The 14,986-nt window shown below is 46.5% G+C and overlaps 1 protein-coding gene and 1 pseudogene across 1 annotated transcript; both read left to right on the top strand.

Annotated features, from left to right (window-relative positions):
* Window positions 1-1,525: 1,525 nt before the first annotated feature.
* On the top strand, window positions 1,526-14,962 carry DDX23 (DEAD-box helicase 23). The gene is made up of 17 exons (XM_036891686.2): window positions 1,526-1,656; window positions 6,037-6,245; window positions 6,667-6,777; window positions 7,679-7,772; window positions 7,880-7,945; window positions 8,475-8,613; window positions 8,892-9,025; window positions 9,152-9,264; window positions 9,477-9,620; window positions 9,716-9,941; window positions 10,243-10,388; window positions 10,754-10,931; window positions 11,665-11,907; window positions 12,335-12,486; window positions 12,716-12,824; window positions 13,578-13,752; window positions 14,140-14,962. The coding sequence occupies exons 2-17, from the start codon at window positions 6,037-6,039 to the stop codon at window positions 14,361-14,363; spliced, it is 2,463 nt and encodes an 820-aa protein (XP_036747581.1). The 5' UTR covers window positions 1,526-1,656; the 3' UTR covers window positions 14,364-14,962.
* Window positions 2,852-3,002, top strand: LOC118916067 (U1 spliceosomal RNA; annotated as a pseudogene).
* Window positions 14,963-14,986: the final 24 nt, after the last annotated feature.

Raw genomic sequence — 14,986 nt, 5'->3', positions numbered from 1 at the left:
TGAACTTGGACAAGCTTTCTGGGTCTCAATTTACTCGTCTTTAAAGGTGAAGAATGGTAGCCTGGAAATGGGGAAAGAGTGTGGACTCTGAAGTTAAATGAACCTGCAGTTGAATCCTGGTTTATTCTTTTAACTGTGTGGCCTTGAAGACATAATTAATCAGTAAAACGGAGGAAATACTCATCTCATACTTTTATGAGAACCAAGTAAAATAAGTAATGTAGGTAAGTGTCCAGCTCATTACATCTTTGGTCTGATTGCTAGCTGGGGTTCTATTCTGTGAGTTGAGAGCCCTCTTGTGTTCACTGGTTTAGTTACACCTAGAATATCTCAGACATCCTTTCCCTTCAGTTCTCTCTCTGGGGTAGAAGTGGGCAGGCAAAGGCTGCAGAGTTCTAAGGGCAGAAGTGTGCTTCTCCCAGGGTTTCTTTGGGCTATTGTGCAGAATTCTCAGGGCTTTAGGATTTTTTGGTTTATCCTGAGATTCTGCTTGAGGAGAACTGAACACATATTCAGTGAGCAAAGCCAGACCTACTGCCATGTGGGATTGAAAACAAAACGCTTATGATGGGAAAATGGGAAGGAAAGAGGCATTAGACACTTCTTGGCATATATCTAAACCATCCAAAAAGTTATTTTTTTGGTTTTTTCATTTGTTTACTTTTTAGAGGGGTGTGTGTGTGTGGTGTGTGTGTGTGTGTGTGTGTGTGTGTGTGTGTGTGTGTGTGTGAATTATGAACCATAAGACCCAAGAAAAAGCGAATATACAATATATACAATTCGTGGTAAAAAAATCTCAGTGGAGGATTTAAGAGGAGGGACTAGGAAGAAGAAAAGCAAAAAATATGAAAATAGCCCAACAACTGGCCAGATTCCAAAGGGCAAGAAAATGAGGAAGCTAGGGTCCTATCCAGAATGTTGAGAAAACAAGTGCCACAGCCTAGGCAATACCATCTTTCCAGGGGGCCTCTGAAATCCATTGTGTGGGCTCAGTTTGAGTTGTCACAGTAACTTTGGGTTGTTATTGCAGGACTAGGTAGGTTGCTGAAATGTCCCTAAACAGGGGATAGTCCCCCACAATGAAGTATCCCAATCTCATTGCTAAATACTAGGCCACTCTTGTTACCTTCAGTTTGTCCACTTGTAAAATGGGGCTAATAATCCATCTCACAGGTTTTTGTTTTTTGTAAAAACGCTTTTCTATAAATGGTAAAAGCATTTATTGTTACTGCAGTTGTTAGTTGCAGTTATGTGCTATTGATATCTAAGAAAGACGTTAAACCCCTCCGTTTAAAGCCACAGGCCATGAGAATCGTTTACTGCAGTTTCTGGGAAGACCAGCATATGCTAGGAAGACTCCGCTGCGAGGGAACCTTCATGTGTGAGCCGAGCCACGGGAAAGTGTCCTGTAGATTCAAATGTTTGGTGAACCACATTGCCCAGCAGACCCCGCGGCCCCAAGCCGGCGCTCGTGCCGTGCATTCTGGGATAGGTAGTTCATAGGCAATCGTTGTTGCCCTGCACTGCTCAGCACCAAGAACTCGCCTTCCCAGGGTGCCGCGCGGCCAGGGGTACAGCTCGGCGACCAGGAAATGGGAAAGATGGCGGCTACTCGGCGACGTTGAGGCCGCGTTGGGCGGTTCAGACTGAAGAGTGGTGAGTTCTGGGCGACAGAGGCGGTTCACATGAGTTTGCGTGTACGGGGGTGGCCGCCGCCTCCGGAACGAGCCGGGGAGGAACGCCTCAGAGAAGGGGCACGAGCCCGGAAAGCTCTGGGGGGCAGAAGCTAAGGGGCGCGGGCCCCAGCGGGGAGTGCTGGCTGCTGAGGGTACCGACCACCTGGACAATGTTTTTGCTCATGGGTACAGCACCTATGGTACTCCAAGTCTGATCTTATTCCTTCATATTAAGAATATTCATTCCTTTAGCCAAAGTGGAGCTCTGGCTTTTCTCCCAGAACCAAGTCAATGTTTTCCCGCCGCTGGGCCTTCTGTATTATTTCTGTTGCCGGGAATGACTCTTTGTCCTTTACCCTCAATTACCTGTCTTCAGATTTTACCTATATTTAAATGCTTAAAGCCACTTCTTGTATAGATCTTTACAAGTCTCCTTTTACAAACGAAAGGAAACTTTTTAATTGAACTCCTGTAATACTTAATCTGAGCCTTCATCCTGGTATGTGCCTCATACCCTGTGATGTTCTGTAAACTTCCCCAGGACAGGTTCTTTCCTGTTTCCTTTTGTAACTCATCACAGTGCCTTGCATATAGTGAATGCTTGATAAATATTAGTTTAATTAAAAAAAGAATCTTTCCTGTGCAACAAGAACTGAGGAACTAAAAAATCTGGAGGTTTGCAGAGAAGGCTGCTGGGAAGAAGTGGCCAGGCTGAGCCTGGTTATCTGGCCCTTGTGATAAGTATAACCTATATTTGCCTTTATTTACATCTTCGTATTTTCAGCTCTCATTCTCTTCTAAACTCAACTCCACTCAGGCTTCTATTCTCTCCATGCTATCCAAACATCTCTTGTCAAAATCACCAGTCATCTCCATATTTCCAAATGCAAGGGTCACTTCCCTAACTCCTAGTCATTCTCCACTTGACACAATTAACCACTCCCTCCCTGAAAACACATTTTTGGCTTTTGTAATGCCATACTTTACTTTTTTTCCCTTTTTCTTCTCACTGGCTTTAGCTTCTTTATAGTTAATTTCCTCTGGCTTTCCCAATGCCTGACCTCTAAATGTGTAGTGTTTCAGAACTCAGTCTTGGGTCCTCTTCTGTTTTCTTTATTATACTGCCCGCATAGGTCATATTATTCAGTGTTTCATGGCTTTAAAAGTCATCTGTGATACTTACCTGGCAGGGGAGGTACCACAAGGGTGGTTTTCCTAGGGCAAGGCTTATCCACTGCACTCCGGATGTGCTGACACCTGTGATTTCCCCAAATGTGGGAAACTCGACTGCATAATTTGTGGTAGTGGGGAAGTGTACTTTCCCCTGGAAAAATAAAATAAAAGTCACCTGTGTATTGATGACTCAACTTTTTGTTGCCAGGCTCTCCTGAGTTCTAGCACTGCCTTTTCAACTGCCTTCTAGGAATTTCCACTTGGTTTTCTGACTGACAAAAGCTTTTGACTTCCTCCTAAATATGTTCCTCCCCAGTCCTCTTCAGTCACTAATGGCACCATGAACCATTAGGTTGGTCAAACCATAAATTTAAGAACTATCTTTGTGACCCCTCTTCCCTTTTTCCCTTGATCAGTAAGTCCTATCAGCTGTGCCTCCAAAGTATAACTTGTAACTGTCTACTTATTTCCATCTCCATTGCCACCTTCCTAGAACAAGCCATTGTCATCTCTTGCCTAGACCACTGTAATATCATTCTTAGTGGTTCTGTTTTGACTCTTGCCTTCCTACTCTGTATTTTTTTGCAAGTCACCAAATTCTTTAAAAATGTAGAATTAGATATCACTTTCTGTTTAATACCCATACAAGTTTCCCATTGCAGTTAGATTAAAATCCAAGTTCATTTACCCTGGCTTAGAACACATTTTATAAGCTGCCTTCTGCCTATCTCCCTGAACTCATCTTGAATCAGTTGTCATCCTGGGTCACTTCCACCCAGCCACACAAGTCTGTTTTTAATTGGCAAGCATGCTAAGCTACTTGCTGCCCCTTCTGCACAATAAGTTCTTTTCCTTGATCTTTTCAGGTTTTCTCTTTCCCATCATTCAAGTCTCAGGTTACATGTCATTTAAAAAATCTTTGCTGAACCCTTTATCATCATATTGCCATTTTATTCTCTTCAGCAATGCCCATTAGTATTTGAAATTATGTTTTTCTGCCTGTTGTCTGTGTCACTGAAATTTAAGTGTTATAAGATCAGAGACTTTGTTTTGTTTACTGCTACATCTCCAATATGTAGAACAGTTTCTGGCCCTTACCAGGTGCTCAATGAATAGTTGTTGCGAGTATGAATGATGTCCAGGATGCTTTATAGAGAAAGGTAGTCTTACTTCTGGATTTTTTTTTTTAGGGCTTTAAGTGGAAGAGACATAAGTATAATTTACATGTGATAGGCATGATGTACTGATATAAAACATTCATTTGTTTTTCAGTCAATTGTAAGATAAAATGGATTGTCTCCACCTTTTAAAAGTGCTTCTTATCCATTTTCCTTTTCTTTATGCATTCTCTCTTAAAGGCATATGGCAAGAAATAACATGAGAAAGGGGATTGTAAGCTAAAGCTTAGAAAACTGATGTTCTAACTGAACCATTTGGGGATAAAGTAAGTTCTCAGAAATGTATCCCAAGTCTTAGGGATGGTGGTGGTAAGGTAGAGGTAGATTCAGACTTGCTGTCAGTTTAGCTCCTGGCTGAAGAGGATTTTGTAGTTTGAAGGACAGCTGACAATGTGGCATGGTGTTCAGTGTCCCCCAGGCAGGAGGAGAACAGAACAAATTCCTGCTCAAACTTCATGGGACTGGGTAATGATCAAGCTGTGAAAATCTGAGTAGGGAATGTCAGTCAGAATGTCTGTGACCTTTTCAGTAGATGAATGGATAAAGAAGATGTGGTACATATACACAATGGAATATTACTCAGCCATAAGAAAAAAACAGATCCTACCATTTGCAACAACATGGATAGAGCTAGAGGGTATTATGCTCAGTGAAATAAGCCAGGCGGAGAAAGACAAGTACCAAATGATTTCACTCATATGTGGAGTATAAGAACAAAGGAAAACTGAAGGAACAAAACAGCAGCAGAATCACAGAATCCAAGAATGGACTAACAGTTACCAAAGGGAAAGGAACTGGGGAGGATGGGTGGGAAGGGAGGGATAAGGGTGGGGAAAAAGAAAGGGGACATTATGATTAGCATGTATAGTGTCGGGGGGGGCATGGGGGAGGGCTGTGCAACACAGAGAAGACAAGTAGTGATTTTACAGCATCTTGCTACGCTGATGGACAGTGACTGTGAAGGGGTATGTGGGGGGGACTTGAAGGGAGGAGCCTAGTGAACATAATGTCCTTCATGTAATTGTAGATTAATGGTACCAAAATAAAAATAAAAATAAAAAGAATGTCTGTGACCTCTAATTTTTGGTACCTTCCTTTCTTTTTTAGTCTGAAATAATTATAGATCCACAAAAGTCAGGGGGGAAAAAAAAAGGCATGGAATTCCTGTGTTCCCGTCTCCAGGTTTTTCCCATTGCATAACTATACGAACCTGTCTCATAATCTGAGTAAAAGTGAGTTTGTTTCTCCACTTAAATTTTGGTTTTCTTCAGGGTGCTGATTATAATCCCAAATCTCAAAGTTAAACTTTTTTCTCTTTTGAGCTTTCTTTATGAGCTCAAGGGAACTGATCTTTCTTAGATGAGTTTGTGGTGACTGATCCTAGAGGGTTGGCAGATCTAATAGACTTCTGAGATAAACAATACAGATGTTTATAGAGGAAGCCGGTACACTATTCATTCACTAACATTTCTTAAAATACTCCTAATTATAAAAATAAGGAATTATAATTTATAAAATTTATATTTTATATACAACTACAAGGCATATATTTTATATAAAATAAGGCATATTCATTGTATACTTTTGGAAATAAGTATATACAAAAAGGAATTGCAGAGAGACAGTATAGTATAAATGAAAGCAGGTGGGCCTCTGGAGCCAGACCACCTGGACAACTGTGAGTCCACAGGCAAATACTTTATTTTTTAAATTATTTATTTGTTTGTTTTTATTATGGTATCATTAATATACAATCACATGAGCAACATTGTGGTTACTAGATTCTCCCCCTTATCAAGTCCCCACCACATACCCCATTACAGTCACTGTCCATCAGCATAGTAAGATCAGGCAAGTTACTTTAGGGCCCTGAGCTTCAGTTTCCTCATCGATGAGGTAGGCCTCCAGAATATCTACCTCGTTGAGTTGTTATGAGGCTAAGTAGATTATCTGTAAACAGTTTAGAGCAGTACTTTGGATATAGTAAGTACCCCCTTTTTCCATGACAGATGGCAGGAGAGCTGGCTGACAAGAAGGATCGTGACACATCACCTTCCAAGGAAGAAAGGAAGCGATCTCGGACTCCTGACAGAGAACGGGACAGAGACCGGGACCGGAAGGCCTCCCCATCAAAAGATAGGAAGCGGCATCGGTCTAGGGAGAGGCGCCGTGGAGGCAGCCGTTCTCGCTCTCGTTCCCGTTCCAAGTCTACGGACAGGTAAAGTGACTTCATATGTCTGTTACGTGGGAAAGGAGAGTATATTTCAGACCTCTCTGTTCTTGATTCCTCTGATGCCTCCAGTATCAGGACATTAATTTTAATACATTTCTCCATACCTGGTGACCCAGTAGCTCTTAAAGGTTAAGAGGGAACTTGTAAGATGAAGGTCCAGATGATGAAGGAAGATAGTTCATCTGTTCACATAGTCCAGGGCCTGGCATTCTCATTGATACTCAGCAGTAACAACTCTGATCTATGAGACTTCCTTAGAATTCCCTCATAACTTCCCCCAGAAACACATTCCTCAATTTGTAAAATACTACTTTGGGGAGAAATGAGAATGAGAACCTTCTTAAGGCTGCAGTGAAGCAAGATACTCTGGAAATGTCATGTGATTTGTTACATTTGGTGTCTCCAGAGAACGACGGCACAAAGAACGAGAACGAGATAAGGAGCGTGATCGGAATAAGAAGGACCGAGATCGGGATAAGGACGGGCACAGACGGGACAAGGACCGGAAACGATCCAGGTACCTGGGGGAGTGGGAGTGGCCTTTAGGGTTGTGCTCTCATCTCCCTCTTTGTATCTGAGGTGGTTCAGCTTTTCAGGAAAGTAAGTTTTTCTTCACGGGTTCGTTCTATTGGTACTTACTGCGGAGCTGTCTCTGCTTTAGAAGCCCTGCATCTTTTTTTAGGAAGTATAACTGGTTAGTGAAGTCACAACCCTTTGAGTGTCTGCTTAGAATTTGGAAATAAGTTTGAGAAGGTTGCCAGCCTACAAAATTTGCTTTATCTCCATTGGACCATTCAGTTTTCTACCCAGGGTACACAACATATGTTTGTTGGGATAGCTTAATGCCCTGGTCTCTTGATCTCTTTCCTCTGGACACTTTCTACAGAGGTTTTATTAGGTTCTGAGTGTGTAGGTTAGAATTCAGAGCAAAGGACAGGTTTCTCATAACAAACACGGTGGTGTTGTTTGAGATTTCCTGTAGGTTAAGCTTCTGTGGGTGTTTGGAGAGGATTGCTGGGATTGGTAGGAAGGTAAATGAGGAGGGGACATAATATAGCAGTATCTGGGAGGGGTGTATGTGAGTGGCCGTGTAGCCGAAATTTATTGTGTATTAGAAAGTTAAACAGGATTTTTTTCTCGCAGTGTGCTGCTGCTATTTGGAGGAAATATTTTTGATGTCAGTAGTGAAGACCCACTTGCCAGAAGAGATTAGTCTCAGAAAAGGAAATTCAGGTAGAATGAAGCCAAGACAGGCCTATCATTAGGTCTCAGAGCAGGCAGAGTGACCAGGCCTGCAAAAGGAGCGACAGGCTGTGATGGAGGACCATGCCACCAGTCTCACGGAGTCATGCGAAAACGTCCTTCCATACTCATCCAAGTGCAGGTGTAAGACAGTTTCCTATTCTTTTCCCTTAAAGTTTATCTCCTGGCCGAGGAAAAGATTTTAAATCTCGGAAAGACAGAGACTTGAAGAAGGATGAAGAGGATGAACATGGTGATAAGAAGCCTAAGGTAAAGGAGAGGAAGGATTTTTCTCATCTTTCTCTTTGAGTCCTATTTTGTCTATCTTCAAGGGAGAGAGATTTTATGGACTGAAGTCCTTTGTGTTTTATCTTCAGGCCCAGCCATTGTCCCTGGAGGAACTTCTGGCCAAGAAAAAGGCTGAGGAAGAAGCTGAGGCTAAGGTGAGAACTGGAGAGTCTGTATTAGTTGGCTAGGGCTGCATGACAGAACACCGCAGCCTGAGTGACTTAAACAACCAAAATTTATTTTCTCACGGTTTTAGAGGCTGGAAGTGTAAACAGGGTGGTTTTTTCTGAGGTCTCTCTACTTGGCTTATAGATGGATGTTTTTCCATCTTCCCATATCATCCCTTGGTGTATGCATGACCTGGGTGTCTTTGTATCCAAATTCTCTCTTATAAGAACACCAGTCAGTTTGGAGTAGGGTCCACCTACTCCAAATCATTGTACTTTAACTACCTCTTTAAGGGCTCTGTGTCCAAGTGCAGTCACATGCTGAGGTACTAGGGGTTAGGGCTTCAACATAGGAATTTTAAGGGGGAACATAATTCAGCCCCTAACAGGGTCCTAGTTTTCCTTAACAGGTTCATGCCTGAGCAAATACTTCCAGGTTCCCTGCTGTCTCCCCATCAGTGATGTGATTATATCCTGCTTTCAGATACTTTGTTTACAGTTGCAATCTATTTTATAGCCCAAGTTCCTCTCCAAAGCGGAACGAGAGGCTGAAGCCCTAAAGCGAAGGCAGCTGGAGGTGGAGGAGCGGCAGAGGATGCTTGAAGAAGAGAGGAAGAAAAGGAAACAGTTTCAAGACTTGGGCAGGAAAATGTTGGGTTCGTTTTCCTGCCGTGGGTAGCCCCAGATAGGGTAGGAAACAGTAGGATGGGGTTTTGTCACTCAGGAGGCCAGATGCCTGCTTGCACTCGAATTTAGAAAAGGGAAGAATGGGGTAAGTTTCTGAGAAGAATGTCTTTCAGTTGGGTCTTAATTCCCTTGTGCCATCTTATGTATCTCCCACTTTTTCCTCATCTGGTGCCCTGGATCCCCCCATGCTCTCTTTTTCCTTCCCCCGAGCTAGCTGTTCTGCAGCTCTGCTTTCTTTGGCCCGCAGAAGACCCTCAGGAGCGGGAGCGACGGGAACGCAGGGAGAGGATGGAGCGGGAGACCAATGGAAACGAGGATGAGGAGGGGCGGCAAAAGATCCGAGAGGAGAAGGACAAGAGCAAGGAACTGCACGCCATTAAGGTGCCAGCCGGGGCTCCGTCTTCACTCTGCCCGCACAGAAAATGAGGCTTGCGCTTGGTCATTTTGACTCTGTGTGTGAGGTTCAGGCCTCGTGTCTGATGGGTTCTGTGTTCTGTCCCTGGGCAGGAGCGCTACCTAGGGGGCATCAAGAAGCGGCGCCGAACAAGGCATCTCAATGACCGCAAGTTTGTCTTTGAGTGGGATGCGTCTGAGGACACATCCATTGACTACAACCCCCTGTGAGTGCCTTTGGGCCTTGGCGCTGGGTCTTTTAAAGCAGGCAGTTCTTAGAGAGTGCTGGTGACTACAGAGACAGAAGGGGAAGTTAGCCAGTTCTGTGGGTGAGGGAACACCCCGGTCAGGATGGCGAACTGGCATATATACTGGCAGTTTGCCCTTCCCTCCTGCTGCTGAGCAGCTCCCTCTCTGTTTTTCTTCATCTCACTCCCAGGTACAAAGAACGGCACCAGGTGCAGTTGTTGGGGCGAGGCTTCATTGCAGGCATTGACCTAAAGCAGCAGAAACGAGAGCAGTCACGTTTCTACGGAGACCTAATGGAGAAGAGGCGGACTCTGGAAGAGAAGGAGCAGGAGGAGTGAGTAGTCTTGGTGACGGGTGGTTGGGCAGAGCCCAGAGTCTGCAGAAGGCAGTGGAGGACACTGAGCTGGCTTCCTCCTCGTCCTGCTCCAGGGCCAGACTCCGCAAACTTCGGAAGAAGGAAGCCAAGCAGCGCTGGGATGATAGGCATTGGTCCCAGAAGAAGTTAGATGAGATGACAGACAGGGACTGGCGGATCTTCCGTGAGGACTACAGCATCACCACCAAAGGTGGCAAGATCCCCAATCCTATCAGATCCTGGAAAGACTCTTCTCTGCCCCCACACATCTTGGAGGTTATCGATAAGTGTGGCTACAAGGTGAGGAGGGCAGATTGGCCCAGAAGATGTGATATGTTTCGACATTCTAGGGGATACAAGCTTAGTTTGTGAGCTGAGAGCTTTGTTCCTTGATTATTTGGTGCCTTCTCTGCCAGGGGGCACTAAGTGATGTTGTCCGTCACCAAAGTATTGGCTTTGGTGATTGTGTTTCTTCTTGGGTCCCCATTCCTGTCCACTGTGCTTGGTGTCCTCCCACTGTGCTAGCATGCATGCCCACTCTCAGCAGTACCCCAGCTAGTATAATTCTGCCACACTCAGGGCTACCTCTGGGTCTCTGCAGGAACCAACACCTATCCAGCGTCAGGCAATTCCCATTGGGCTCCAGAACCGTGACATCATTGGTGTGGCTGAGACTGGCAGCGGCAAGACAGCAGCCTTCCTCATCCCACTGCTGGTCTGGATCACCACTCTCCCCAAAATTGACAGGTGGGGTCAGTGGGCACCAGTTAGAGTGGGTTTTTGGCTGGGTAGAAAAAGTGAAGGTGGCAAATGAGCATTTGGTTTTCTTTTTAAGTATGTGATCAGAAGCTCCCTTCTTTAGTCTGGGTCAGAAATTAAGGAATAATTGGACCCTGATATCAAAGAAGTATGATTTTATCTTTGGCAAGAGCTACTCCCTAGAAAACTTAGCTGTCTTGGGGTCTCTGATTTTTAAGGGCAAGCATTGCATACTTTTACCACCTCCCTCCCTATTCCCATGACTGTCCTTAAAAGTACCTTTGTCTTATTCCTGTGTGTGATTGGATGGGAACCAAAGCTCATGAAATTGTGGGGTGCCCTATTTACCACAGGATTGAAGAGTCAGACCAGGGCCCTTATGCCATCATCCTGGCCCCCACTCGTGAGTTGGCTCAGCAGATTGAGGAAGAGACCATCAAGTTTGGGAAGCCACTGGGCATCCGCACTGTGGCTGTCATTGGCGGCATCTCCAGAGAAGACCAAGGCTTCAGGCTGCGCATGGGTTGTGAGGTTTGTTCACCTTGCCAACAGCCAGCCTGTCATTTGGGAAGGCTGTCGGGGGCCTCTGTTTCTAGTTTCTGCCGTAGATGTACAGTAAAATGAAGAAAAGGGCTGGTTTATATATACATACATATGTGCTATTTTTTATTAAGAACTTAACGTACTGTGGTTTGTACTGTGCCCAACACTTAATTCTCACAATCACCACATGAGAATGGATAGTAGTAACTCCATCTGACAGGTGAAGCTGAGGCTCAGGTTAATAACTTGCCTGAAGTCATAGCCAGCAGTGAGCAGAGCTGAGATTCATATCCAAAGCCTGCACTCTTAATCATTTGCTGGACCGTGTCATTGACTCTGTCTTCTCATGACAAGGGAGGAGAGCTTTTTACAAGAAGTCTGCTGTAGGAATTGACTCTTTTGCAGACTTCTTAGTATAATCCCCTTATACAGCCCCTCCACAGGCTCCTTTACTCTGTCTTCCATCTAAGAGAGTTCCTTGCCTCCTCTGTCTAACTCCTGGACCTACTCAGAGACCCCATTCATTCCTGAAAAAGTCCTAAGTAGCAAGCAGTGATTTCATGCCCACTCTCAGGAAGCTTCACTGCCAAACAGAACTGGAGGTTGGGGTCCAAGTTCCTCAGCATTAGAGGTCTGTTGCCCAAGTGGGTGGAGAGTTCACAGGAGGGAGAAGAAAAGGGTACCTGCTGGGGTTGCATATGATTCCACTGTACCCCCCCAGATTGTGATCGCCACCCCAGGACGTCTGATTGATGTGCTGGAGAACCGCTACCTCGTGCTAAGCCGCTGTACCTATGTGGTTCTGGATGAGGCAGATAGGATGATTGACATGGGCTTTGAGCCTGACGTCCAGAAGATCCTGGAACACATGCCTGTCAGCAACCAGAAGCCAGACACGGACGAGGCTGAGGATCCTGAGAAGATGTTGGCCAACTTCGAGTCAGGAAAACATAAGTACCGCCAAGTAAGACTGCTGCTAAGTGGGGGCAGGTTGCCAAACCTGCTCCAGGGCCCTTCTTGCCCTAGGTGGGCCTAGCGCCCCTGTTACCAGGATGGTGGGGCTTGCCAGGTACAGCCCTCAGGCAATCCTAGCAGTGTTGCCGTTTAGCTTAGCCCTGGAGACAGGATGCCAAGAGTCATGCACCTGCCCACCATAGGTGCTAGCAAAGGCTCCCAGCACTTGCTCTTCATCATAAGATGTAAAGTACCTTGATGAACAGATACTGAAAAAAGAAGTGGGAAGGCAAAGGGCACCATTTCTAAGGTGATTTCTGTCAAAGTGTGCACCACGGCTCATTTCAGACTCTCGCCTAGGCTCTGCTGCCTGTAGTGGTGGTGGGATTCATGACTGTGTCTGCCTGGGCGCAGGGCTGAGCTTCCTGTTTTCATAGACAGTCATGTTCACGGCCACCATGCCCCCAGCTGTGGAGCGCCTGGCTCGGAGCTATCTTCGGCGACCTGCAGTGGTGTACATTGGCTCTGCAGGCAAGCCCCATGAGCGTGTGGAACAGAAGGTCTTTCTCATGTCAGAGTCCGAGAAGAGGTATGGGGGGCAGCCGAGCCAGGGGAAGTGGGATCGAGAAGGGGCTTTATCAATGCGAGTGGTGGCTGGAGGGCGATGGTTCAGTCCTGCTGAAGAGCTTGTGTCTCCTTGTCCCGGATACATGGGCATTGAGGATCTTGGGATTGGGGTTCCTAGATCAGGGTTGGGCATTTCACTTGGAGTAGGAGATAGGACACATCTCATTTTTCTCTTCTTTCTCTTCTCCCAGGAAAAAGCTGCTGGCAATCTTGGAGCAAGGCTTTGATCCACCCATCATCATTTTTGTCAACCAGAAGAAGGGCTGTGATGTTTTGGCTAAATCCCTGGAAAAGATGGGGGTGTGTCTGGCAGGGGAGAGCAAAGTCTGGTCTCTTTGGGGCTACTTTCTGAAACTAGACGGGCCCCCTAAGTTCCTGCTTTCAATTTTCAACTATTCCTTAACCTCTCCCATATTCAACATGTTGAGACCAGGGGGAAAAGGATGATTTGGTGGGGATAGGGAGGGCTGGGTCAGGGGCCATAACACCCTGTCCATTCTGGGGATGCTGGCCAGAGCTGCCTTGTATCTTCCTCCAAGTGGGCTGGGGCCAGGAGAGGTTTTGAGACACACATCGTGGCAGCATCTGGGGGTGTGCAATAGTGAATCAGTGTGTTTGTGTTCGTATATGTTTGGGAGAGGACATGGTGTGGTCAGGAGGGAGATGGTGATCAGTGTCCTTTACTCCTGATAGTCATGTTGAGGGGAAGATTTGTCCTCTCCACTCAACACTTAAACTTGCTCATCCTGCTTTCTACCCTAATCTCTTACCGTCCTCTCTTTGCTTCTCATCTCTCTGGCTCCATGTCTCACCCCCGATTCTTTACCTTTGACCTTACCCTGCTTCTCCCTGCCACACTACACCATTGTCTCCCAGCTCTGCCTGCAGCTCACCTGGTTTCTGCTTATTTTCAGTCACCCTCCTTTCTCCTGCCTCTTTCCCCTTCTGCCCTGCTGCTCTCTGGAATCCTCCCTCTCTGTCCCTGTCCGTCTTGACCTCTATGTCTTCCCATGATCCCATTGCTTTTTCTTTACCTCCGCATTCTTCCAACAGTACAATGCGTGTACACTGCATGGTGGAAAAGGCCAGGAGCAGCGAGAGTTTGCACTGTCCAACCTCAAGGCTGGGGCCAAGGATATTTTGGTGGCTACAGATGTGGCAGGTCGTGGTATTGACATCCAAGATGTGTCTATGGTTGTCAACTATGACATGGCCAAAAACATTGAAGGTAAGTGCAGCACCAATCCATATAAAGGGAGACCCCTTGTCTCTTGAAGTCAGGGTGCCCCTCTGAGGAGGCGGTTGCTGCCATCTTGCCGCTCCGGTCTAGGACTGCTTGTCCCCCTGGGAGGAGCTCCTGTATTTCATTCGTGTGGGTTGTTGCCCCATCACCTGGGATTGCTCTCTATTTCAAGGTGTGGAGCACCCGAGCCGGGCCACTGGCACTCTTAGTGTGGGAGGATGACTCCCATGAGTAGCAGTAGTGGGTAGAGGGCACTGTTTACTGCCCTCGGAGGTGAGGTGGGAAGGTGATGTCTTTAGAAGTGGAGGCTGCAGGCACTGCTCTCCATGGCATCTGGCCTGGTGCCCTGAGTGACATTCCTCCCCTCCCCAGATTACATCCACCGCATTGGCCGCACGGGTCGGGCAGGCAAGAGTGGTGTGGCCATCACCTTCCTCACCAAAGAGGACTCTGCTGTGTTCTACGAGCTGAAGCAAGCCATCCTGGAGAGCCCAGTGTCCACCTGTCCCCCAGAGCTAGCCAACCACCCAGATGCCCAGCACAAGCCAGGCACTATCCTCACCAAGAAGCGCCGGGAAGAGACCATCTTTGCCTGACATGGCATTCTTCCCACAGGACCGTCATCTCTTCTTTCAGGTCCTCATGCTTGTGGGACCTTAGGAAACAGTGAGCCTGCCTGGCCCGGATGCTCAGGCTTGAAGTCCTGAGTGTGGGGCTGCAAAAGGAGAGGAGGCTGCTGTAGGAGGCAAGGAGAATAAGTTGCTACAGATTTATGCTCCGCTCTGCCCCTCTGGCAGGCTTTGGGATTGCATTGGGCCATAGCTCTTGCCAGTTATGGGGGCAGCCAGTTGGCATTGCCTCCCAGGCCGAACAAAAACATGGCTGCTGGGATGGGACTTATTCGGGACAGCTTTGACTGTGGAAGCTGCCACAGCGTCATTGCCCTAGATGACCTGGGGGATCCAGCACTGTGAGGATTATGGACTTTGGACTCTTTCTGTCATTTTGACAGCTGTTTGCCCTTTTGGATTGTAAAACAAGTTGAGAGCCTTGTTTAGAGCTGTGCATGGCCCCTACACCAAGGGGTGCTGTGCACTCTAGGCATCCCTCACCCAGGGAATGTTTTGGTAGAGTGGGTACATGGTGAGCTGGCTGTGTCCATCTTAAAGTCACTGAGTGAAATTTCTGTTTTCTATTCTCTGAGAAGATGAGTTTGTAT

Source organism: Manis pentadactyla, chromosome 10, assembly GCF_030020395.1.
Source record: "Manis pentadactyla isolate mManPen7 chromosome 10, mManPen7.hap1, whole genome shotgun sequence".
NCBI classification, from domain to species: Eukaryota; Metazoa; Chordata; class Mammalia; order Pholidota; family Manidae; genus Manis; species Manis pentadactyla.
The sequence above is the reverse complement of the archived record's forward strand: the minus strand, read 5'-3'. Positions and strand labels throughout refer to the sequence as shown.

What these genes read in the sequence shown, in the direction of transcription:
- DDX23 (XM_036891686.2), top strand. Translation starts at nt 6,037, where the DNA reads ATGGCAGGAGAGCTGGCTGACAAGAAGGATCGTGACACATCACCTTCC. An exon ending in TCGATAAGTGTGGCTACAAG is followed by an intron (nt 9,942 to 10,242) that starts GTGAGGAGGGCA and finishes GGGTCTCTGCAG; the next exon opens with GAACCAACACCTATCCAGCG. An exon ending in ACTCTCCCCAAAATTGACAG is followed by an intron (nt 10,389 to 10,753) that starts GTGGGGTCAGTG and finishes TATTTACCACAG; the next exon opens with GATTGAAGAGTCAGACCAGG.